We start from the raw sequence: 26,980 nt of genomic DNA, 5'->3' as shown, positions 1-26,980 counted from the left end.
AGTTTTAAGACTGAACATAGTGAGATAAACAAGATGGGAAGCTTGATCTCAGGCATGTTTACTTGGAGATTATGTCCCACTGGATTTATTATGTTTAAATGTGCATTTGAGTTATTGAAAAACAGTGCAAGTAACTCGATAGCTGAACAGAGCAGGATCTGAATTTGCGCTTCCCCTTTTATTTCACTTATCCAAAAAAACAACAACAACTTTATTGATTAGCCCTTATCCATTTTCCAATGTGAATCAGGAGTTTATTTTTCACTAATTAACAAATGTCTTATTAGAAAAGCCTTCTTATCAGAGTCATTTTGTCTTTCATAGTTGCATCACTGGCAAAAAAAACAAAAACCATTTGATGTCATTTTCACCACCCCAGGATCTCTAGAAAGTTGTAGCAGTTGGATGCCTGCCAATCCAGGAACTACCATAATAAAAGCATTGAGCAGAATTATAGTTTTGAACTTCACATTTTCTAGATGGCATCTGTTACAATTATATCGCCTCTAATTACTAGGCTTTTGCTCCGTTAAATTGAAAAACTGACTAACATTTGAAAGAAATTCATTTTTTTCTTTTTAAGATGGAGTCTGAGATATTGTGGCTGCATTTTTGTTCATTATTTTTCATGTTTTATATTGGGAGTTCAAGACAAACTCCCAAATTAGGAGATGTGGTATAATAATTTTATGTAAGCCACCAAGCTAGGTCAGACTCTTCATATTGTACTTTCTGGTCTGGAAGTTTGACTTGAAAGTTTCTTCCTCTAATCTTTTGAGAGAATGCCTTAACTCATGGGTGTCAAACTCAACCACGTCACATGACGTATTGTGACTTTTTTTGCCTTTGCGGAGCTGGGGTGGCCGTGGCCTGCATGTGACGCATTCAGCCTGCAGGCCACCAGTTTGACACCCCTGCCTTAACTGTTCTGACATAATTGATAAGTTGAGAAGAAAGTTTCATAAATTTAATTTATCACTATTGCTTAGCTTATTTACATATAACTTCAGTAGAAGTTCATCTGGATAAAAGTTGCCATCTCCAATTCTTTATTGGGAAATGATAAAATTTCTGATAAATTCAAGTCAATATGGCAATTTAATCTTAGCACTGTTGTACAGAAGGTAACTGGAGAAGTTTGGTTGGGAATTTGGTGTGGGTTGTTGCCGAGGCGGTGGTTTCTTAACCCATTTGAACTCTCCTTGACACTGTTTATCAACTCATTGTTTCTACTTCATGAGTTCTCTGAAGTTCTTTTGAATTTGTGTATTAAAAAGCATTGTGGTGTCTATCTTAACTATGTCCTCATAATGTTCTGAGATTACTGAATGGTAGTAGATTCATTGCCCAGGCTTATGCTAACTAAATTGCCTTTGAATTGTACTCTGATTAATGCTTCAGAAAAAGGTAAGCCAGTTTTGAAGATACCAGGACCTTGATTTTTGTGTCTGCTTTTCTTTTGCTATATCAGTCTGATTCTAATCATAAACTGACCCCATGCCCTGTCCTGGCCTTTCTCCTGCCTGTTACAATGTTGTTATATATCCAATAGAAAGATGGGATTTACACAAAGTCATTATTAAATAACATGGGGATCTTAAATTTGGTTGAATATGAATTATCCACAGATATAGAATAAGCAAGTCACTATTTCTAATCAGATTATTCAGGAACTAGTAATGTATTCCAGGATGAAGGACCTTTCACCCTTTAGGTATTGATGAACAGCAATATTAAGCTATCAAGGTCAGTAATGCAGCAAACTGGGATTTGTATTTCTAGAAAGCCACACATTTCCCCCTGATGACAACCTATTTATCTTCTTCCTGTATCAGAATTATCCAGACTTCGATACATACCGGTATTTCTTTCCCCCCACAAAATTCAAGGCATACGTAGGTATAATTCCTATCTTGGTACAGACCTAGTAGAGGTTCAGACCTGGCTGCTTCTGAAACTTGTATATCTTTAATGGATGTCTAAATTCTTTTGTGAGATAGGGAATTGGTTCCAGATCAACAATGGTTGAGAGACTGGGTTGTGACTTTTGAAAACGGAGCTTTACCATGGACAGAAAGGATGATGCTCAAACATGCCATACAGAGTTCAGAGTTCCCTCCAGAAATCTTAAAACTTTTATAATCGCTAGCCATTGGCCGCTCTCAATAATGCTGCTAAGTTTTTTAGTCCAGTATATTTGGAAAATTCTAGATAGCCTGCAGATGTTATAGAGAAGAACACTAGCACAATAAAGATACTGGAGGGCCAATTTGTTCAGTATGTTTCTCTGAATTTTTGGCAGAGTTGTTTATATAGAGATTCTCAATCATGATTGTCCCAGAAGTGCTTTTCAAAAGGCAACTGGACTTTCTTAGTTTTTTTCTTGAAAACGTTTCAGTTCTTATCCAAGAAGCTTCTTCAGTTCTGACTGAATAATGGGGAATGGATTGATGTATATTCTTTTCAGTCAACTGGTTGTTAGCATTCTGCGGGTTGGCCCTTAGCTCTGTGGGAGTCATTGAGGCCATTTGGGGGTTTATCTGTGTCCTCGGGGTCAGCTGACTCAGAGTGCAAGTGGATGTGGAATACTTCTTGGAACTGTGCAAGGGCTATGTTGGAGACAGGAGATAGGCGGTGTCCTATTCGGAGTCGGGGAGTTCAGCTTTATGGGTGTGTTCAATAGTGAGAAATGCTGCTGTTATCTGGCAATTTGCATTGCTAAACATCATAGCAATATTGTCAGACCATGGTGTCACAACAGCTTAGAGATACTTTTGGCTCACAGTTCACATGCTGTATCTGCTCCCCCCATCCCATTTTAAGGAAAAAGAATATTTCCATTCCAAGGGTATTTGTAATGAAAAACTTTCTCTCTAACTAATCATGGATTCATGCTATGCTATATGAGTAGGCTCATATAATAAGATTACAGGTTAACACAGAATTTATGACTCTGAACAAGTATTTTGTATACAGTATATATTGAAAATCTCAGTTTGGGCATAGAAGTAGATCTGGATAAACAGAGTTGATATTATTAACTCTTTTCTGGTCTGAATGGGTGCCCTCCAGTGACTGATAAAAGGTCTTTCGCCTTCAAATACAGGACTGAGATAATAGTGTCCTTAAAGAGCTTTTGAAGTGCTTAAATTTACGTTCTTCAGGGGAAAAACAAAGACTTTCCTGTTTGTTCTCTGTTTTCAGTAGAGATATAGAGCTAGGGAGCCTCAACTATGGTATGCAGCACAGTTAGGTTTAGGGAGGTGTTTTCCTGCTATCCTATCCTATCTTTGCTCCACAACCACACTTGAAAAAATTGTGACGGTAGCATTCAGAATTGATTTTAATCCTTTTAAGAGGAAGCATCTTGAGTATGATACACTTGCCTCTGGAGAGAGAGAGAGAGGAGCCTGGACATTATATGCATCTTCTGCCCTGTGGAGGAGACGGAATAAGAGAGAAGATAAGAGAAGAAAGGCAGAAACTGCAACAAAGAAAATGGGAATAAGATTCTGAATAACACTGCTGAGAAGATGACCAACTGGAGCTTCCAGCCCAACTGCGCCTTAAAAAGGATAGGCAGCATGCTACCGGTAGTAAATAATAATCACCAGCATATGCTTACAGGGATTATTTTAACCTGCAAAAGGAACTCTGTAAACTTACCCTGGTGCCTTCTTACACAGAACATAGATGTTAACATTAATTACTGCCTGTTGCTGACTCATAATTTAGCACAACTCCAGAATTCTAAAATATTTAAATGGTGATAGCTACTTATTATATACCGGTATATATTCTTATAATTACTATATTATATATCCTTAATTGTTAATGTGGCAACTTGCGTATCATCAGTTGTCTTTGGTTTCTTGCCACACCAAAACTGAACTGGGGAATCCCTTTATACCGACATGTGTGCTTTGAGGATGGATTGCAACCCTTCTCCAGTCATCAGCCTTGACTCACCTGATGTTTTGTTGACATGTCTTCTTTTCTTGCTTGCTTCAGTTTTACATTGTTCTAGTCAGGGCTTTTTTTCTCATAGAACGCTCAGAACGGAGTTCCGGCACCTTTTTTGGATGGAACCTTGTAGGGTAGGGCAAGGCGGGTTGTATGACGTGTGTGAGTTCCGGCACCTTTTTCTTTTACAAAAAAAGCACTGGTTCTAGTCATCAGAATCATTACCATCAGTAGCTTTTCTTTCCTTTTTTATTTCTAAAGCTGGTTTCTTTTTTTTTTTTTAAGTACCTGTTTTTTTCCTGCTGTTTAACTTTTGATGCTGTAGATCTGGGGAGGAAAACCTCTGTTTTGAGGCTTGAGTCTGAAAAGATTACAGTATAATGATTCTCATAGTGAAATTGTCTCCCTGTTTTCTAGCCTGATGCCTCCTTAACCAATACACCAAACTGGCTCATACAAAAGTATACACCTAGCCAATTCTGCATAAAACACAAGAATGCCTAGCAAACAATATTTTCCTGTGCCAAAAAGTCAAATGTGAAGTTTTACATTACTTTTATTGTTGGGGTTTTTTTAAAAAATAAAATATTTGGAGGCTTACTTGAGATTAATTTATCCCCAAAATGGGGTATGCCAGAAAACCATGTGCTACCCCAAAATTGCTAACAAGATAGAAATAGAATGAGTGAGGATGAGGGGGGAAAAAACTTGATCAAATTTATTTTGGTACATTTAACAGGGACATAATTTCCATAAATTATGTTTATTACTTATAAAATATACACCCCACACTTTCATTTTTAGGAACTGTAAAGAAGCCAAGAGGGACACAGTGGCTCAGTAGGTTAGGACGCTGAGCTTGTCGATCAGAAGGTCTGCAGTTTGGCGGGTTGAATCTCGAGTGCCGCGTAACAGAGTGAGCGCCTGTTACTCGTCCCAGCTTCTGCCAACCTAGCAGTTTGAAAGCACGTAAAAATGCAAGTAGAAGAATAGGGACCACTACGGTGGGAAGGTAACAGTGTTCCGTGCGCCTTTGGCGTCTAGTCATGCCGGCCACATGACCACGGAGACGTCCTCGGACAAGCACTGGCTCTTCGGCTTTGAAACGGAGATGAGCACCGACCCCTAGAGTCGGAAACGACTAGCACGCATGTGCGGGGGAACCTTTACCTTTACCTTTAAAGAAGCCAAGACATTTTGAAGAAAGGTAAACATATCTTGTTGCATATCAAATTGGTGCTAGCCTAATGCAATAAATCATAGGAACAGAAATGAGAAAGGAACTTAAAAGCTGTTCTCATCAGATCTCTGCTTAATGCAGAGTACAAGGACAGCATCCCTGATCAATAATGTTCTAGTCTTTTCTTAAATTCCCTTTTGAAGGGTTGTCTACCACCTGTTGGAGAAGTCTGCTATATTGTCAAACTATTATTAGTAGAATGTTTTCCTCATACTTAAGCAAAATCGGGGGGGGGGGGGCGTTGTACTTTCTTATTATTATTTCAAGTTCTTCCTTTTAAATCAATAGGAAAAAAGTTGTTTTGTCTCCTCTACAGCAGCTCTAAATGACAGTTGGCTGTTCTCTGTTCTTCCTCTCCCTACCAGCTATTCTGTTTCCAGTACTAAACTTTGTTTCTTTTTTTTGTTTTTGTTTTATTTTAAAGTTGCCATTGGCAAGACATTATCATGCTTTGTTCTTTGATGATGTTATTCAAAAATAAATATACTTTTATGTACAGAAAGAATGCACTGTTGTACTGAAGGCATTTAAAGTTCTATCCACTTCATAAGCAGTGCCTATGGCATACTTCCATGATTGATAGGGATATGCATATAATAGAAAATAAGTTTTATTCTTACTTAGGACAAAGTACCCACTCAAATGTTCTCTCCAGTGTTTCTACTCGGCTGTATTCCATTACAATAAAAATTGAAACAGTCTGAACATTTTCTCCCCCAGCAGAATGAAGAAACTTTTTTTATTCTGACAATTTTAACCACAAAACAAAACAAAGTCGGGAATAACTAACTATTGCTTCCTTGATATGCAAGAATGGGTGGGTAGTAGTCTATGCTGAATGACACCTTCTATCCAAGTTTTAGAAAATGTCGCTAAAGGCATGAATTTTAACACATTTTTGAAAACGCTAATTACATTCCCATAAAAACAATGGAAAGGCAGCTTTGTTTCTATTAACCGAAAAATTGTTTCAATTACCGTCCGTTATCAAAAAAGCCCTTCTGTGCTTCTATAGAAAAAATACAGATTTTTTTTTCCAGTTTCTTAGATGTAGTACCATTGAGGACTACTCGTTGAGTATGGTTAGCTGGCTGACAAACCATACTCAATGAGTTGTCCTCAGTGGTACTACATCTACATGGAGAGAAGTAAGCAATGGAGTACCACAAGGCTCCGTCTTAAGCCCAGTACTCTTCAGTATCTTTATCAATGACTTAGATGAGGGAATAGAAGGGGAACTCATCATATTTGCAGATGACACTAAGCTGGCAGGAGTAGCCAATACCCCTCTTTTAAGAAGAGACTCGATAGTCACTTGTCTGAGAATGGTATAGGTTCTCCTGCTTGAACAGGGGGCTGGACTAGAAGACCTCCAAGGTTCTATTCTATTCTATTCTATTCTATTCTATTCTATTCTATTCTATTCTATTCTATTCTATTCTACTCTACTCTACTCTACTCTACTCTACTCTACTCTACTCTACTCTACTCTACTCTATTCTATTCTATTCTATTCTATTCTATTCTATTCTATTCTATTCTTAAAGTCTTTAATATTCTTTTCAGATAGTACATCTTTCTTACTTAGAATTTCTTCATGTTTTGAATTTAAAGATATGTTGGTCAGATTTCTGTAGGCTGCTGGATTTTTTTTTTCAGCCTGTCTGCCTGGTGCAGACAAAAACAAATGCATTTCCTGGTGTTTTTATTAGGGCTGGCTACAAAAAAGAAGTGCTGGTGTTCCTTGAGTACATGAATAATATTAATGTTACGCAAAAGTGTACACAAAAGGTGGATAACAAAGTTCCATAAACAAGACTAATCAAATTATTGTGCAGATTCAGCCACATTGGTACCCCCTCTTTGTAACATGGACTATCCCTGCACAAATAAAGGTGTGGCATAACCCTCATGGAACTCTTTGTTTCCCCACACATTTTTCTTTCTTTTCAACAGCACCAGTTTACCAGGCAGACTAGCAGTTCTGCGACTGCAAGTACTGTAGTCTCTCTTTTTGTGTGTGTGTGTGTGTGTGTCTGACCTTATCCTTAATTGCTTTTTTTCTCTCAATACTCCATTCCCTCATCACCCGATCCAGACAACAGCAAATAATGATCTGTGCTACTCTACTAGTTTGGGCTACAAAAAGTCTGGAGAATATAACCCAATCATAAGTCATGAAACGAGCTCAGCTGCATGCTCAGAAGAACTAGATTACGCCCCAAAAAGACCCTTGGAAAAAGCTAAGATTTAATTTAGACTCAGAATAAAACTGTGTTTTATTTTACGGGGGCATCAAAGAGTCCTCTTCAAAATCAAAGCGTTTTGCACATCCCTACTGGATACCGTTTGACTTGAACTCTAGGCATTATATCTAAGATTCTCCAGAATCCCCTTCTCATCTAATTTTCTGTTCCTGGGTCCCAGTGCACACTCAATCCCATTATGTTGTTTTGGAAAGTTTTCCTCTTAAACATTTTCCTGACTAAAAGTTGTACATGGTTCACCAGACTTTGTAATTCATACCCCCTGCAGATCTCTCTCAGATGTGGCCAGTGAATATAGATAAATTGGTAGGGTTTGGTGTTAGATTTCCCAGAATTCCCAGCCAACTAGCAAGTGGGTATCCTGGGAATCCTAGGTGACATAGCTGGGTAGCACTAAGTTGGAAACGGGGTGATCTACACATGTATTTGATACATATGTATAATGTCATATATTTGTGAAGAAAGTATGAGTCAGTCTTTTTGTCTGGAAGACTTCATCACAAGTTAATACTTTGGAACCCCACCCAGTTTCTCTCGCCTGCCATCACATTATCCATGCATGTGGAATGGCCCCTCTGCGTGGCTGTTAGCTCAGCAAGTGTCCTTCTCTTCTTGAAATTACCTTTTCTCCAGATCCACTTTCACAAATTATTTCTAGGCACAGTTAATAAGCCTTGGTGGAGCAGTGGGCTAATGCCTCCTTAAGTAACACCAGCTGCCTGCAATTAGTGCAGGTTCGCGTCCCACCAGGCTCAAGGTTGACTCAGCCTTCCATCCTTCCGAGGTAGGTAAAATGAGGACCCAGATTGTTGGGGGCAATAAGCTGACTTTGTAATAATGCCGCTTGGGGTGTGTGTGAAAGCCCTAATAAGCAGGCATATACGTAGAATGAAGGCTACTGCTAAGTTTGTAAGCCGCCCTGAGTCTTCGGAGAAGGGCAGGATATAAATGGAATTTTTTTTAAAAAATAAGCCAAATATTGCTTTTTCTGTACTGGATGCACATTCCCCCCTTGCCCTGTGAGAGGGAATATATAAAGCATGTTTGTGTTTATTTCTCAAATTCCACCATGAGAATTCTACAGGATGCATAAATATATGCTGCAAATGAATTATCTGGGTGTGTGGCTCTCTATGGAATCCTACATTTTGCGTACATTCCATGAAAAGGAACCAGGTTTTTCTGGGCTATACATACGTGCACACTCAATTTTAAAAGGAGAAGGCGAGGCAGAGCAAGGAGTGGGGACTCCGATCCTTTCTAAAACTTGTGAGGAAAGCAGGCAGTGGAAACAGCATATGGTTGGAGCAATTAGTATAGTAGTTGTGTCATTTCTGGAATCTGGGTTTATTGAAGGGCTGTGAAACAGCAGAAGCACCATATTGTTGAATTAATTTTCTCTACACAAACATAGGTTTTCAAATCTCAAGTTTAACGAGTACCTTATTTTAATTTCAAGCTTATGTTTTACCTCACACTTCACATTTTAGATCTGTTCATTTCAGTTTCCTTGACTTTAGATAGACTTAAATATTGCTCAAAAGTCCATGTCAGATCAGCGTTTGAGCAGAGCTGGATAGGCCTGTTTTTCATCACTAGATTGGGCTAAATTGTGCCAGCATTTAGAGTTAGTATTGGTCAAGTATAGGGGAAGGGATTTCTTTGTATCATTGATTCCTAAAGTTGAACAAATACTTTGTAGCTATTAGCCTGTTACTTCTTGACATCTGACATTTTGCATGCAATAGTAATTAAATATGTATGATAGTAAGATAGATGCTGACAGTTGCAAAAGGAAACAGGAATTGCAACCTCAGTGAGCTTTAAAACTTTCCTTGGGATAGCTTTAACAGATGAAAGCAGAACTAGGTCAGATTTGTGCTGGTCCAGGTGTTTCCTGAAGGACACCATTAGCATGAGATTCACTCAGGATTATTACCAGCTCAAATGATTCCCTGGGAACTAAAAATAGACTTTGCCAACTAGCATAGCTCTCGCTGAAGTCACCACTGTTTGTGAATATTACTTTCTTTTACATCCTGATGGTAACTATTGTGCACCAATATCAGCATGGCAGAATGAGCTTCAGCATCCAGATGCAGCCCTGCATATAAAAGCGGGAGTGGTGTGCAACATTAAAACCTGTAGAATTCTCTCCCCCCACCCCAAATGAGAAAATAGCATTGCACATCCTGGAAGAAAATATTCAGCTAAAGCATAAAATCCTAGAAGAGATTCATCACTGATGCTAACCCAAGGCCTGGGGGGAAAGCCAGTTTTGAATAGACTTTTTAAAGATAGAGGATATATGGATCTCTAGAGGGGATTCTGTTCGAGAAACTCCTGAAGTATACAGTCATAGTTTAGTCCTTTGTAACCATACACATTAGTGTAATCATGAAAATACCCTTGCTGCACTTGACAGCATCTCCCAAAGGTAGCTGTGGAAGTTCAGGAATATGTGGTTTAACTTCCAATGCACTTTTGCCTACTTCAAATTCAGATACTGCACACTTCCATAGGAAATACATCACCCTAATCCAGGGCTTTTCAACAAGTAGTACGGGTACCACCTATGGTACATTGGCACCTGGCAGGTGGTACGCGACCATCCTAGAAAAGTGGTAGCGGGGGAGGGGAATGAGCTGAACCGGTGGCAGCACCGCACAAACCTGAGCGAGAGATGGCTGGAGCTGCAGGGCTGTCAGGGCTCAGCAGAAGCACCAGGATCAGTGCTTCTTCGGGGCTGTCAGAGCTCAGCGGAAGCGCCAGGCTCCAGCTGGAGCTCAGCACTGATCCTGGCGCTTCTGCTAAGCCCAGAAGAAGCGCCAATCAGCTGGAATGTTGCAGCATCTCCAGGGTCTTGTGATTTACATTCAGGTGCTTGGCAACTGATACATATTTATGATGGTCAGTGTCCCAGGGTCATGTGAAGTGACCAAAACCTGCTGCAACCACCCAGCAGACGGGGGGAATAAAAACCCCTGCTGCCAGTCCTCAACAGAAATGCTCACAACAATGAAAACCTCCGACAGGAGGAAGAGCAGCGCCAGCCAGGCAGGTGTCTTGCTCGGCTGTGGCTTGGGGGGCACTTTTTTCAGTGCCATTGTAACTTTGAACAGCCATTAAGCAAACCGTTGTAAGTCAAAAACTACCTGTACTTTATCATTTTTTTTTCTTTTTTGGGGGGGTCATCAAGTTTTTGACACCTTGCTAGGTGACTGGTGGTATTCGGATGTTGCCATATCCTAAAAGTGGTACAGTGGGTGAAAAGGTTGAAAAGCCCTGCCCTAATCTAATAAAAATAGGGAATTGCCTGGAACCAGTCTGGATGGTGAGTATATAAAATCTGAAAAGTTTTGTTCTATTATCAATTTCTTATCAGAACAGCTCAGTGTAGTAATTTCCCATTTTACTCATTCGTTTATTTCATTCATTATACAGATGGGAAAATAAAGTCTTTGTGGAGCTAGCTTTTCATGAGGCTAGCTAAACAAATTTAAAATAGGTCCAAATTTTCTTTCTGCTATAAGAACTATTTAGCCTGAAGTACAAATCTGACAGACAAAATGGTTTAAAAACATTTTATAGTTGTTATTTATATTTAAGGTTTTTTTAATCAAGTGATGGGTAAGTAGAAGAACTATTTAGTTCGAATCTGGCAGAGCAGAAAAAGAAGAAAAAGGAAACTCAAGTTCATAATAAGGTAGAAAATTCGGAGATTCATCGCTAAGATGCAGTACTGTGCCTTGTAACATCATAAAGTATTGCAGCATTCAGCAACAATTGTATAATTTATTCTGTGTCTGGTGGAGTAATACAATAAATATTTACTTTGGATTAAGACTGAGGTTCTGTGCAATGTAAAATGCTGCCTCACCCAACAATTGATGTTCCTCCCATTTTTTAGCTTAAAATGCATTATGTGTCTCATGAATAATTCTTCAGTGCAATGCTTTCATTCTTATGTTTGTGTATAAACACACATACACTTGAATGTTCTAGGAAATTGGATTGTATTTTATTTCTGTGACATTACAAGCGTTTTTCTGTTTAGTTTTGTTGGCTCACTTGCCTATTCCAGAAAGAAAAGATAGGACTGAGGCCTGAGAATTGTCAAAAAAAATGATTAGAAAATACTGATTTCTTTGAGTATAATATTGAAATGCACCTGATGAAATGAATAAATAAATAAATTTATACTCAAAGAGGATTTATCAATGATTCCCCAACGGATTGGAAAAGGAATCAAGTGGGGTGCTGTGAGAATCAGACCTGAGTTCTTCGACGCTTTTAGTAATGGCTTGGGTGAGGAGGGTGGAGGGAATGCTTATCAGATTTGCAAATATCAGAAAATTGGGTGGGGATAACTAATACAGACAGAAATAATATTCAGAACAATCTTGATAATTTAGAGAAACACACTAAAAGTAATAGAAATAAATTTAATGATGTGCCAAGTTCTTGATTTAGAAAGCAAAAACCAAATATACTTGTACGCTGCCAAGAGTCTTTCAGTAAGATAGAAATACATTAATAGAAAGATAGGGGGCATCTTGTTAAAGATTTGCTTTGAATATATAGGAGAAAACCATAAAATAGGAAAACTCCATGTAAAGGAAGAGTCTCTGAGTGAATTATAGGAGTTCAGGACAAGTATCAAATGTGATCCAGAATGACTCACTGTTTCGTCCTAAACAGAACTGAAAATTTACTCGAGGATCTGACCTGCCAAGTGCCTCATTAAGGAATGCCACAGCCCTTGGTATATTGAATATGGATTCAAGTTTATTTTAAAATGAAAACCTGAATCCAGAGTTCTGGGATAACTGAATGCTTTCTAGCCTTATCAAATTATATTGTGCTCTTTCTGTAAACTGCCAATTCGTATCTGAGCCTGGTTTAAAGTGTGTGTATTAGAATTCAATTTCTTAAAAAGCTAAGAAGATTGAAGTTGTTTTAAAGTTCTGCCTTCAGCTTTTCCAGATATGCTCTCATTGCGATCAGCAGGTGGTTTTATAGAAACAACACTGTGGGGACCCCCCCACACACAGAGATTCCTACTGCATTTAAACATTAATGTTTCTTGGAATAATCTTCTTGTTGCCCTACTTTCATTGAGCAGACTTTCCCCTCAGTCATTTCATGTAGCTTCTTAAATCTTCATGGAGTTAAAACTTCACTGTGTCTCCTTGGCTCTGCAAGGATTGGAAAGATTACATGCTTGCCCTGCAGTCAGAAGCCAGGGCAAAGCCAGAATTTCCTAATGGGAAACAGCAGGCCCTCAAGCTCTTCAGAGCTGTAGCTTTACAAAGGAAAACCAGCTTTGCTTCAGTCTCAAATACAGTAGTGCAAAGCAAGAAATCAGTTAACTCACCTCCCCTAAACAGCTGACTTTGGGAGAACAGGCAGGGTTGGAGCTGCATTGGAATTGCTGCAAAGCTTCTTTAAAGCAGCAACACACCTCCAAATTAGTTTCCCCCATTCCCTGTGTTGCATGGAGAAAATTGTAACAGGTAAAAGTGTCCCCGTCAACTGGAAAGAATGAATGGCTAAGGAGGCAAAAAATTCTATGTTTTAATTGATTTCCCTTTTACTTTCCAAAAAAACTGTGGCAGCCGATTGGGATACCCAGAGGGCAGATACAGAAGGTGGTACTGGAATTGCAGAGGGAGAGAGAACCGGATACTATCTCTGTCCTTTTTTTGCTGATGGAAGATTTCCGAGAGGAACCAAAGAACTAAACTTCTTACCAGTGGTCTAAACTCTTGAACCAGTTTGAGATGATCGGATGGAGCGTTTTCCTTCCACTTGTTAGCCAAAGGCTGAGGGCTGGATTGCCTAGCATTGTGATCCGATAACATTATTTGGCTAGTTTTTATAAGAGAAGCTTTGTGTTGTATTTTTGAACAATTTCCAGCAGAAGCCTGAAAGCAAATCTATTAAATGAACTCTAAGCCGTGGTCATAAGCTAAGATGTCACGTATGAGAAAGGAAATTAATATGTCAACATTAATGAGAAGCTCTAGGAGCTGAGTTCCTTGTAGGGTTCTGAGCCAGGATTATGTTTCCTCTTTCGTTGGAAGATACACCACAGTATATTTTTTTCAATAGGTATGTTTGACCAATAGCATCTAGTTAATTCTTTTCAGTTTGAGTCATGTTTAATAACAGCATATGTACTTGCTTAGTAAAATGAGAGGAATTATCATTCTCTTCTATACTACTTCTATAAGCTTTGTCTTAAGTTGAAGGCATCTTTCAAGGCACAGCAGGTTTTCTAATTGTTTGCTATAAATGTTCCCTACCCTCATCCTGACTTACTTGCCTTCTATAGTAATGGAACAATTAACATTGTTGGTGCCAGAAGAGGTTAACTGTATGAAAATTGTTAGGACCATATGATTGCCATACCACTAAGGGGTAAGGGGAGAACCATGTTAATCTATAGTAGCAAAAACCAGGAGGAATCTGGTAGCATTATTTCTGAATAACACATTTCATCAGACACTTAGAGTGGCTAGATTGGTGTAGATTTATTTATTTTATTTTATTTTATTTTATTTTATTTTATTATTTTATTTTATTTTATTTTATTTTATTATTTTATTTTATTTTATTTTATTTTATTTTATTTTATTTTATTTTATTTTATTTTATTTTATTTTATTTGATTTGATTTTATTTGTATACCACCCTTCTCCCGAAGGACTCAGGGCGGTGAACAGGGCAATAAATACTAAAATACAAAAATACAAAAATTAAGAAGAGATTAAACCATAATGCCCAATAAATAAATTACATAAAAACAGTGATAAAACCCAAACCCATCAGACCAGGCCGGCTTGTTCAAACAAATAGGTCTTTAGATCATGTCGGAAGGAGCGAAGGTCGGGAGCTATCCGGAGCTCAACCGGTAAATGGTTCCACAGATCCGGCGCACCCACAGAGAACGCCCTCCCCCTGGGGGTCACCAGTTGGCACTCTCTGACCGGTGGCACGCTGAGGTGGCCCTCTCTGTGGGAGCGCACTGGGCGGAGGGAAGTTGATGCCGGCCGCAGGTGCTCCCTAAGGTACTCCGGGCTTTAAAGGTCATTACCAGCACCTTGAATCTCACCCAGAAGGCAACTGGAAGCCAATGCACCTCACGGAGCAGAGGTGTAACATGGGAGTATCGGGAGACCCCCAACACGACTCTCGCGGCTGCATTCTGCACCAGAATTTAAATTGGGATGGAGTGGAGGGGAAGATAGGTTATGCAGATGTAGTTTACAAGTACCATATCAGTTAAAAACTGCACTATATTAAACACCTGTTTTGTTTTAGCACCACCAAATCTTTCTTGTGATAGTCCTTTCAGTTGTTCCCTCATTCTTTTAATGTTGACATTGTATGTTTTAATTATGGCTTCCCAAGTGTATTGTAGACCCCTACTAGACTAATTTACACAATCTATTTTTCTCTGCAGGATCTTTTTTTAAACATCTGTGATAATTGCTTCACTTTGGTTTCATCAAGATTATAATCATATGAATTGAATAAGTTTTGTTTGGGATATATAGGATTCTAAACTTTCTAACAAAATTTCATATAATTGTTATCACATATTTTCCATTGCATTTTTCTCAAATGATTATGTCCGCTCTCGCCGTACTGATATTTTTTCACTTTCTAATTTCATACCTAGATAACTATACTGCATAAGAAATATGTGGGTTTTTTATGCATCATGAACCAAATTATGAAATCCCTCTGAATTTTCAGGAAGTACAGATACAATTTCAATCTGAAATCAGTTATTCCTGCCTAACAAATCAAAATGTGTCTGTGTTAGATTCTTATTACATATTTGTATATTATAAAACATTGTAAGCTAACATGTTTAAAAAGCCCTATAGAATTTATCATTGAAACTTCACAAGTGGTGAGCAAATAAAGGACTAGGAAAAGGGGATGGAGATAAGACAGTAATACTGTTAATATGGGATAAGAACAAAGAGGTTAAACCAAAAGCTTAATGTGAACATCGACTTTTGGTTGTAACAAGAAAATAGTTACTCTCTCTTCCTGAATTACTGACTAGTTTTATAAATGTTACATGACTGTTACAATTGATGAAATTATTAAACGTGTAAAACTACTGCATTTCACTCTAAATGTTTGCACAAATACATTCCTCTACAGCAGGGGTGTCAAACTCAATTTCATTGAGGGCCGCATCAGCATTGCAGTTGCCCTCAGGGGGCCGGGTGGGTATGGCCTGGGTGGGCGTGGTTAGAGTGCATATGGCCTACTGGGTGGGCATGGCCAGCTCTACATCATTCGCATCAAGGGTGCCTATGGGGGCCTGGGCAGGAGTGGGACAGATCTGAGGGTCTCTGGCAGAAGGAGGGTCTCTGGGCCAGGGCCAAGGCAGAGGGGACCGTTCCCTCACTGTTTCCAGGATGGATTCGCGGGCCACATGGAACTACTTCACGGGCCGGATCTGGCCCCCGGGCCTTGTGTTTGACATGTCTGCTCTACAGTGAGGTGAGACATGTCTTATAATCTTGTATTCACGTAGCTAAATACAAGTTTAGTCACAGCCTCCCCAAGTGGGTATGTTCCCATTGTGCTGAAGTTCAACTTGCTTTCAGGCTTGCTAACTGGGGATGTTCAGAGTTGGTTGAACACGCCTGGATGTCACCAAACTGCGGAAAAGTGCTCTGAGTTAAGCATACAGTATGAATATCAAACTGCTCAACAATTTAAGTGGGAACTGTTGTTCAAAAGGGATTATCGTGGAATACAGATTTTTTTCTCCATTTAGGGCAATGACCTTTTTTTCCAGTGAGGGCAATAACCTTAACCACCAGTTCATATTAGTAAGTAAATAAAAAGGGAAAAGATGACAGGATTAAAAAATACATTGTGTTCCAGATTTTCTCTTAAAATTTCATGAACAAGGCAGGGCTGTTGAACAATAAAAGACTTGTCTAAAAATGCCCTTGGTCTAGTTGACACATCAGTCAAAATCATTTTTGTGTACTTATTTAAAGAAATAAAGACATGTGCTACTTTTAATTGGAAGTTTCTTTAACAGGCTTGTAAAATGGACATGGAAACCATTGTACTTCCCTCCCTCTAGAGTCATGAACACAGTGTGGAATCATCCAATAGAAAATATTAAATTATAACAGCTAAATCTCAGCTTATGAAGTATTACATTTGTGAAAGTTTGGCCAAGGTTTCTATAGTAACTATACAGCTTCTGAAATATAATCACTAGCAGTGTTTGGGCTGCACCTGGATTACCCTGATAGTTGGTCTCCTCCTTTCTTTTCTCCAGGAAATATGCCAAGCTAAAGCTCTCTCAAAAGGGTCTTTGTTAAGAAATAATTTAAAAAGTGTTTCGATTTTGATACAAAAAGGAAAGGATACCTGGGAAATAAAGCATGAAATAGTTCAGTGAAGAGACAACACAAGGGACTGAAACCTTTTTATTTATGGTAGTTAAGCCTACATGAGGGACTTTCTAATATATGAGAAAGGAGGAAATCGAAGTGGAAAGTGAGAAGGACATTCTATAGGAGCTTTCCGTAGTCTTGGATTGGCATTTGTAGACAAAGAGTGTGAATTGCTTCTGATAAAATGTTGCGTAGCATTAAAGATTTTGTGCATCGAAGTTGCAGATTCAATCATATAATCTATCCATTCAGCACTGGTAGCCCAGTGAGTAGGCATGTAAAGTCCTATCTAGGATTTCTTCAGGCTCTAAATAGAGAATTTGACCAAAAAGCCTCTTATTTCCTGTAGCGTGCAAGCTCATTTGTTACCAGTAGGATTGCCAAGTTGATAGTCAATGTCAATTGACTGAGAACTTATTTTATGCAATCAATTGGGATAAAATAATTTTATTTATTTTATTTTATTTTATTTTTTCATTTTAAAGCTTTGTACATGTGCATTTCATGCATCATATTTTTGCACATTGGCATTGCCTTTCATTTTGATAAGGCCAGTTGGCTAATCAGTAAAAGTGAATGAATGCGAGAGTGAATGATATAAATTCTGGGTAGAGATTTGTAAGAAGGGTCTGAATGTAAGTGCATTGCAGTGTCTGTATACTGCAACAGCCAAATGATAATCCAGTGGAAACCGAATCTTGCTCATAGAAGAGAAGGATCATTTTTAGACTTAAGGTATTATGTGTATGGAAATGATTTTATTTCTTGATTTTTTTAAATGTATCTGTATTTATTTCAGAGCAATGTTCATGTCTATTTCCTATATATTCACACGTAGAAAATTAGTGTACATGAATCAAGGTTGGGATTCTTTATATGAATGATAGAATGAAGTCTGGTTTGTGAAATGAATGTTATTTTTTTCCAGATATGCTACTATCTAGAGTTGGCAAGGATAACCCATGGGCTGCAAGACATACATAATTTTGTGGTCTTTTTTGGTCCATAAAGTTCCCTGAAATTTGTGCAACTGCTAAATAACCATGGCAATTGTTGAGTAATTGTCAGCAATACCTGGCATAATAGCAGATTCCCAAGATAAAGATTCCCTACTATAAAATAGTTACTATGTTATAGGCAGGGCTTTTTTTCTCATAGAATGCTCAGAACGGAGTTCCGGCACCTTTTTTGGATGGAACCTTGTAGGGTAGGCAAGGCGGGTTGTATGACATGTGTGAGTTCCGGCACCTTTTTCTTTTACAAAAAACGCACTGGTTATAGGGCTCCACAATCTCCTTAAATAATCTTTATGCATGTCTCTAATGTTTCTTTGAAACAAAGGGCAAATACAATGGTGTCAAAACATATCATTTATGCAACCATGTTCTGAAGGAAAGAATGGTCAGGGGTCCTTGGTGCTCTCTGAGCTTGCTTGTTTTCTTGCAGACATTTCAACTTCAGACCAACAATCAAGTAAGCAATAACCCAGTCAAGAAACTGCCCAAGAGCCATCAGCAAACAGCCCAACCAAAGAATCCCTAAGACCACCCCCACCCACACAGACAGCCAAGATGCCAGAATATAAACTGACAGCAAATTTGTACTCCTTACTAGCACTGATGGTGTTAGTTAGGGTAATAAAACATCTACAAGAAAACAAGCAAGCTCAGAGAGCACCAAGGACTCCGATTTCAACCCTGAACTACAAATATTCTCCTTCATTGGAAAGGATGGTCTCTGACACTAATTTATTTAACTGAAAGTACCGGATACCTTGAAAGAATTGCAAGCTTTTTATTGTTATTTTGGCAGCATTACAATAGCCTGTAAGGCTGTCTAGCAGCTCCTGACTTGTGAGCAGCTTTATATCCTGTGACTAAGTCCTTACAGCTTTAACATGCCATTCAGAGAAGTGTAGAATCAAGTAGCCTCTAAGAAATGGTTGCAAGCAGGTTCAGATGGCTGAAAAATCTTGCCAAGAAAACTGCAAGAGCTTCTTGCATATCAGTCTCCCTTAATTCTTTGTTAGCAATTTAAAATTTTCACAAATATGAGCTGTCACCGGTGTGACTACTGCCTGTCGATGGCCTTCAGGATAGGCTGACACAGGAAATAAAGATTTGTCCCATGTTTGGGGCCTAGCAAGGTAATCTAAAAACAGTTAACAAGCATTTGTTATATATATATATATATATATATATATATATATATATATATATATATATATATATATATATATATATATATAAAGTATTTGTCAAGGCTTTTTGAATATAATTTTTGAATAATTTGCACATATATATATATATATATCCCCTTCATGGATTACTGCCTTGTCGTGGCGAAGGGGCTTGCGTAATTCAATGAAGCTATGAGCTATGCCGTGCAGGGCCACCCAAGACGGACAGGTCATAGCTGAGAGTTCTGACAAAACGTGATCCACTGGAGAAGGAAATGGCAACCCACTCCAGTATCTTTGCCATGAAAACCCTATGGACAGTACCAAAAGGCAAAACGATATGACGCTGGAAGATGAGCCCCTCAGGTCGGAAGGCGTCCAATATGCTACTGGGGAAGAGCAGAGGGCTAGTACTAGTAGCGCCAGAAAGAATGAAGCGACTGGGCCAAAGCCGAAAGGACGCTCAGCTGTGGATATGTCTGGTGGTGAAAGGAAAGTCCGATGCTGTAAAGATTTTTTCTCCATAGGAACCTGGAATGTAAGATCCATGAATCAAGGAAAGCTGGACGTGGTCAAACAAGAGATGACAAGACTGAACATCGACATCTTAGGTATCAGCGAACTAAAATGGACAGGAATGGGTGAATTTAATTCAGATGACCATCAGGTATACTACTGCGGGCAAGAATCCCTCAGAAGAAATGGAGTAGCCTTCATAGTTAATAAAAGAGTAGGAAAATCAATACTGGGATACAATCCTCAAAATGACAGAATGATCTCAGTTCGAATCCAAGGGAAACCATTCAATATCACAGTAGTCCAAGTCTATGCCCCAACCACCAGTGCTGAAGAGGATGAAATTGACCGGTTCTATGAAGCCCTACAGCACCTTATAGAAGTAACACCAAAAAATGATGTCCTTATCATCATGGGGGATTGGAATGCTAAAGTAGGAAGCCAAAAGATAACTGGAATAACAGGCAGGTTTGGCCTTGGAGTACAAAATGAAGCAGGGCACAGGCTGATAGAATTTTGTCAAGAGAATACGATGGTCATAGCAAACACTCTTTTCCAACAACCCAAGAGACGGCTCTACACATGGACATCACCAGATGGTCAACACAGAAATCAGATTGACTATATGCTCTGCAGCCAAAGATGGAGAAGCTCTATACAGTCGGTAAAAACAAGACCAGGAGCTGACTGTGGCTCAGACCATGAGCTTCTCCTTGCAAAGTTTAGGCTTAAACTGAAGAAAGTAGGGAAAAGCACTAGGCCACTCAGGTACGAATTAAATCATATCCCTGTTGAATATACAGTAGAGGTGACAAATAGATTTAAGGAATTAGATCTGATAGACAGAGTGCCTGAAGAACTATGGACAGAGGTTCGCGACATTGTACAACAGGTAGCAACCAAAACCATCCCAAAGAAAAAGAAATGCAAGAAAGCAAAATGGCTGTCTGAGGAAGCTTTGCAAATAGCTGAGGAAAGGAGGAAAGCGAAAGGCAAGGGAGAAAAACATAGATATGCCCAATTGAATGCAGAATTCCAGAGAATAGCTAGAAGAGATAAGAATGCCTTCTTAAATGAACAGTGCAAAGAAATAGAAGAAAACAATAGAATAGGGAGGACCAGAGATCTTTTCAAGAAAATTGGAGAGATGAAGGGAACATTCCATGCAAAAATGGGCATGATAAAGGACCAAAATGGTAGGGACCTTACAGAGGCAGAAGAGATTAAGAAGAGGTGGCAAAATTACACAGAAGAACTATACAAGAATGAGCTTAACGTCCCAGATAATCACAATGAGGTGGTCACTGACCTCGAGCCAGACATCCTAGAATGTGAAGTGAAGTGGGCCTTAGAAAAGCTGAGCAACAACAAAGCTAGTGGAGGTGACAGTATTCCAGCTGAGCTATTCAAAATCTTAAAAGACAGTGCAGTAAAAGTGCTACACTCAATTTGCCAGCAAATTTGGAAAACTCAACAGTGGCCACAGGATTGGAAAAGATCAGTTTACATTCCAATTCCAAAGAAAGGCAGTGCCAAAGAATGTTCAAACTATCGCACCGTTGCACTCATTTCTCATGCTAGTAAAGTCATGCTTAAAATCCTACAAGCTAGACTTCAGCAGTATGTGGATCGAGAACTACCAGAAGTACAGGCAGGATTTCGAAGAGGCAGAGGAACTAGAGATCAAATTGCTAACATACGCTGGATCATGGAGAAAGCTAGGGAGTTCCAGAAAAACATCTACTTCTGCTTCATTGACTATGCTAAAGCCTTTGATTGTGTGGATCATAACAAACTGTGGCAAGTTCTTAAAGAGATGGGAGTACCAGACCATCTTATTTGTCTCTTGAGAAACCTATATGCGGGTCAAGAAGCAACAGTGAGAACTGGACACGGAACCACTGATTGGTTCAAAATTGGGAAAGGAGTCCGGCAAGGCTGTATACTGTCACCCTGCCTATTTAACTTATATGCAGAGCACATCATGAGAAAGGCAGGGCTAGATGAATCAAAAGTTGGAATTAAGATTGCTGGAAGAAATATCAACAACCTAAGATACGCAGATGATACCACTCTAATGGCAGAAAGTGAAGAAGAACTAAAGAGCCTCTTGTTGCGGGTGAAGAAGGAGAGTGCAAAACTTGGGTTGAAACTTAACATTAAGAAAACCAAGATCATGGCCTCTGGCCCTCTCAATTCCTGGCAAATAGATGGGGAAGAAATGGAGGTAGTGACAGATTTTGTTTTCCTGGGCTCCAAGATCACTGCAGATGGGGACTGTAGCCAAGAAATTAAAAGACGCTTGCTCCTGGGGAGGAAAGCCATGGCAAATCTAGACAGCACACTAAAAAGCAGAGACATCACCCTGTCAACAAAAGTGCGTATAGTCAAGGCTATGGTCTTCCCAGTTGCAATGTATGGCAGTGAAAGCTGGACCATAAGAAAGGCTGAGCGCCAAAGAATTGAAGCCTTTGAGCTATGGTGCTGGAGAAGACTCCTGCGAGTCCCTTGGACTGCAAGGCGATCAAACCGGTCAGTCCTAGAGGAGATCAACCCTGACTGCTCTTTAGAAGGCCAGATCCTGAAGCTAAAACTCAAATACTTTGGCCACCTAATGAGAAGGAAGGACTCACTGGAGAAGAGCCTAATGCTGGGAAAGATTGAGGGCAATAGAAGAAGGGGACGACAGAGAATGAGGTGGTTGGATGGAGTCACTGAAACAGTAGGCGTGAGCTTAGATGGACTCCAGAAGATGGTAGAGGACAGGAAGGCCTGGAGGAACATTGTCCATAGGGTCGCGATGGGTCGGACACGACTTCGCAACTAACAACAACAAAATATATATATATATATATAAAGTATTTGTCAAGGCTTTTTGAATATAATTTTTGAATAATTTGCACATATATATATATATATATATATATATATATATATATATATATATATATATATATATATATATATATATATATATATATATATATATATATATATATATATATATATATATATATCAGCGTTCCGTGCGCCTTTGGCGTCTAGTCATGCCGGCCACATGACCACGGAGACGTCCTTGGACAAGCGCTGGCTCTTCGGCTTTGAAACGGAGATGAGCACCGGCCCCTAGAGTCGGAAACGACTAGCACGGACGTGCGGAGGAACCTTTACCTTTTATATATATATATACAGAACCTATTATTTTGTCATATGAACTGTGGGATCTATTCAAAATATATCTTGAAGAAAGCTATGATAAGTAAATTGAAGCCCTATTATGAAATAGGATATATTTGGCATGACAGTTTGTGGACAGACAAGATAAACATTGTCCTATGACCTGCCTGTGAGTTTCTGGAAGCAGTTAGTTGGTCACCCACGTAGGTATTTTACTGCCTGAAACAAATATGGTGCACCCTCTAACGTTACATGTGGAAAAGCCACTAGACTGGAAGTGGAATTTTATTTCAGCACCAGTGACAGCATCTTTCACAGCCCCTGAGGACAGCAGGCTAGCTCAGAAAACAGAGAGATGATATAGTTATTGGGCATGCAGTTCTGTCTTCCAACAACTTGCAATTGTTGCAGTTTTCCCACAACAGCTGGGGAAGCTACTTCCCTCTTCCTAATTGCCCAACTGGACTGTTGTGAGCAATCCACATAGAAATGGTATACTTGACAAGAAGAATCTTTGGTGATTTAGCAAGATTGCTGTATACCAATTTAGCCTCCTGGGACTTTAATTTTATGGTAAAGGAAGCCAGTTGGATATTAAATGCTTGGACTGTCCTGCATCTCCAGGGATAGAATCCCATATTGCAAGTAAGGTAAACGAGTCCCCACAGATTTCACTCTGTTAGTCTTTGCCAAATATAGAGGGCAGTGCTCATCTCCATTTCCTCCATATAGCAGGACTAGGTAGGAATCCTGTCCCCAAGATTTTAGAAGACTCTTGCCATCTTGAAGACACAGTATTGAACTGGATTGGCCAGTCAATAGCATAAGATTATAAACCTGTGCCATTTCAGAAATACAACATGGGAATAAATGAAACCAGAACTTTGGCTATTAATAAGATGAACGCAAAACCGCTCACAATTACAGAACCTATATTACAAAGCAGAAAATGATACCCTCCAGGGATGCTAGGCAATATCTTCCATCATTTTCAGCCAGATTGGCTGAGAATGCTGGCTGGGAATCAGAATGCAGGGGATCTGGATCAGTCCCCATCGCTGAGTTGGGGACTACCCTAAATTTGAGGAGAAATTTTGATTTTTGTCATGCAAATAACAAGTCTCCGTAAAATGTAACTGGCTTCAGCCAATTACTGCCCTGCTTCCATTACTTTCTTCACTTTCTATACATAATATCTCTCTGTATCCTATTGCAGGTGGAATCTCCCCCAATGGTCAGTTCAGAACTCTACAGCAACAGTTTAGCTCAAGATCCCAAACCAATGGCACAGATCACAAAAGTTTGGTAGGTACTGCTGTTTCTGTTCCCTGTTTCTAATAATATTTAACTGCACTATTCCCACAGTTATTTATATTTCAGTGTTATTTATATTTCAATCTGATCTGGGTGGTTGGTTTATAGGCATATGTGTCCTTCCTGTTGCTGACTTCCAGCCCTGCAGCCTTTAAAGTGATGATGCCATATAACACGCTTGTTTATCCTAGTAATGGTGTCAGGGCAAGCAGTGCCTATTCTTAAGCCACAAACAGTGTTGATGTTAATGAGGGCAGCCTGTAGCCCCCAGAATCCCTATAGTAGATGCTCATTTGTATATAGACTAGATGACTTCAAAATACCTCAGCTGGTCTAGGAACTGGCATGAAGGAAGTGTGCACTTATCTGTGTATGAGAGACAGGATTTATCTGCTTTTGAAAATAAGTATTAACTTTCCCTTCCGTCCTTCCTTCTTTCGTGCCCCTTGCAGCTGCACCATTCCGTTGGCAACAATGGCTATAATTCCGTGAAGGCTGCCGGCTGGTCCTCCCGCTCAGCAGTGGATCTCAGGCCCAATGCTAGAATAGCCGCTGTCGGCAATGGCACCGGCCCCAAAACTCCCCTGTATGGCACAAATTACAGCTCCACCACCCGGCCCAGGTCTTTCAATGACAAGAACTACCGGAACGGTCAGAACTATGACACCATGTCCTTGCACTCCCTGCGTCTGACAGATGGTCTAGGCGGCCCTGGAGGTGTGGATGACCACTACAGTTTAATGTCTGAGATGGATCCACTGACCCAAGCGAGACTCTACAGAAACCAGGGCGGGGGTGGCTTCCAAAGATCCTACGCCTTTGAGAGGCAGATGAGCGCCGGCTCTAACGCTTGTGCAAAGCGACCCCTTGACTGGATGGATGGTATGGTGGTCCCCCAGAACAGGACCGTCATCCGTGCACCAGCCATGCGCACTCTGCAACGTTTCCAGAGCAACAACCGCTCCCGATTTAGTACAGGCTCCTTCAGTGGCGCTCAGACCTCCCAAGGAGGGGCTGGGAACACCTACGTTACAGTGGAGCGTACTTCCCGTGCCCCTTCTGTGCACAGTTTGGCTGAATCCAACCACCATTTGCAAGACCTGCGTGGCATGGACATGTTTGATGGTCAAAATACACTGATGTCCCAGCAGTCCTACTCCGGTGGGTAAGTGTGCTGTGAATTTGTAGCAATGCAATGCTCTGGTCCTAAGTGAGCTGAGGAAACTGGGACAGATGGCTTTCACCCACTTAGCTGCCCTGAATTCCAGCCAAATCAATCTCTATTGACAGTGGAAAGTGGGAATGACATGACTGCATTTCAGGCACACAAAGTAGTCCTAGACCGAGAAACCTTTCCACGGGGGCATGGAGCAGCTAATTTTTTGCAGATTGTTTCTTTGCCTGGATGCTCTTTATTGGTGAATCTGGAAGTTAAGGTACCTGTTATGCCTAAAGGACTCAGGTGGCAAAAGAATGGCACCAGTCTCTGGATTCTGCCATTACTGAGGTGAAATCCACCTAAAATAACCAGCACAGTGGCCAGGAAAATAATACAAATTACATTCTGTCTGCTCACTGATTTTCATATACGGGAATTGTAAATGAGGTTATTCTGAGTCTGGGCAGGCATTGACGTTTCTATCAGTCCTAATTAAACTTACAGGGTGTTAGTATATGGTATTTTTCTATAACAGATGTTTCTATAACAGATGGGTTATTTCATTTATTCCTTGTTGACTAGCTGTAGGTATAACAGCTGAGATTGGCAAGGTAAAGAACCATTGGTTCCCAGACTAGAAATGGCCAGTTTGGAAACATATCTTCTTAAAGCAATACGGCGACCCAATAGTTTTTTGTTAATTGAGAAAAGTGAAAGAAAGAAGCTTAGAATTGAAACCAGTGGTTATGAATGAATTAATTTTTATCTCTCTCCCCTCACACCTCCCTCTTCTTCTCCCTCTGTCCCTCTCTCTGTCTTTGACATCTTTGCACTGAATTGGGCAAGTAGCGGATGGCACAGAATCTTAATTTTTTTATCACAACATAAAATCTTTTTTTTCCTGGAGTTTTGCATTTTGAGAAATTACATTTGTAGCTGTGAAAAGTAAAGCAAGTTTCTACCACTTATGTAAGGGAAAAGATTTATATAAGGGAATATTGAATAGCAAAAGCAAAGGTAATAGTTTAGAAACTTGATGTACAGTATTTACATTTATGGTCTGATTATCCCAGCCCTGTAACCCTATTTTATCAGGCTCTTTCCTTGTTAAGCTCTCTTCCCCTTCCTTTTTTTAAAGCAAGATCTTTATGTTTTGGCAAGGAATTCAAATTCCTTGTATGCCTCAGATCAGCTAGTAGGGCCATTTTGTACCTAAATGTATATATGTAGTTTTGTTTAGTAGATATACATAGTCCTCAGCTTACAACCAGTCACTTAAATGAACATTCAAAGATACAACAGATACCCCCACACAAACCTCCAAAAGGTACTTACAACCCAATTTTTAAGTTCCAACAGCTGCAACCCCATGCAGTCATATGACTGCATTTTGGGCACCTGGCAATTGATACACACAACCATTTCTAGTGTCTCACAGTCACATTATCACAATTTTTTGCTGGTTTCCAGCATTTACGTCCAGTTTCTGACAAAAAAAGCTCATTGGATAAAACAGATTCACTTAATGATGGTGGTATGTTCAGTTAATGAGCATTGCAAAAAAAAAAGGAATAGTCAAGCGGTGATTTATTTAACAACTGCAACAATTTATTATTGTAATTCTGGACTCAATTACAGCTGAATTTTTTTGGGGGGAGGGGGTAAGCACTGTCACTGCATGTGTTTTTTTTTAGTTCGTCTGAAAAGCTCAATTCTAAC

General features: G+C 39.6%; 1 protein-coding gene across 1 annotated transcript in view; it reads left to right on the top strand.

The window, feature by feature from the left end:
- Positions 1 to 26,980, top strand: part of PKP3 (plakophilin 3) — a 44,706-nt gene that overhangs the window by 2,367 nt on the left and 15,359 nt on the right. The window contains exons 2-3 of the mRNA XM_081346760.1: positions 24,005 to 24,093; positions 24,555 to 25,267. Of these exons, the coding sequence (XP_081202886.1) occupies positions 24,005 to 24,093; positions 24,555 to 25,267 (802 nt within the window). The remainder of the gene's footprint in view (positions 1 to 24,004; positions 24,094 to 24,554; positions 25,268 to 26,980) is intronic.

Source organism: Vipera berus, assembly GCF_964194415.1.
Source record: "Vipera berus genome assembly, chromosome: 1".
Taxonomy (NCBI): domain Eukaryota; kingdom Metazoa; phylum Chordata; class Lepidosauria; order Squamata; family Viperidae; genus Vipera; species Vipera berus.
Note: the sequence above shows the minus strand (reverse complement) of the source record. Positions and strands in the feature narration are given on the sequence as shown.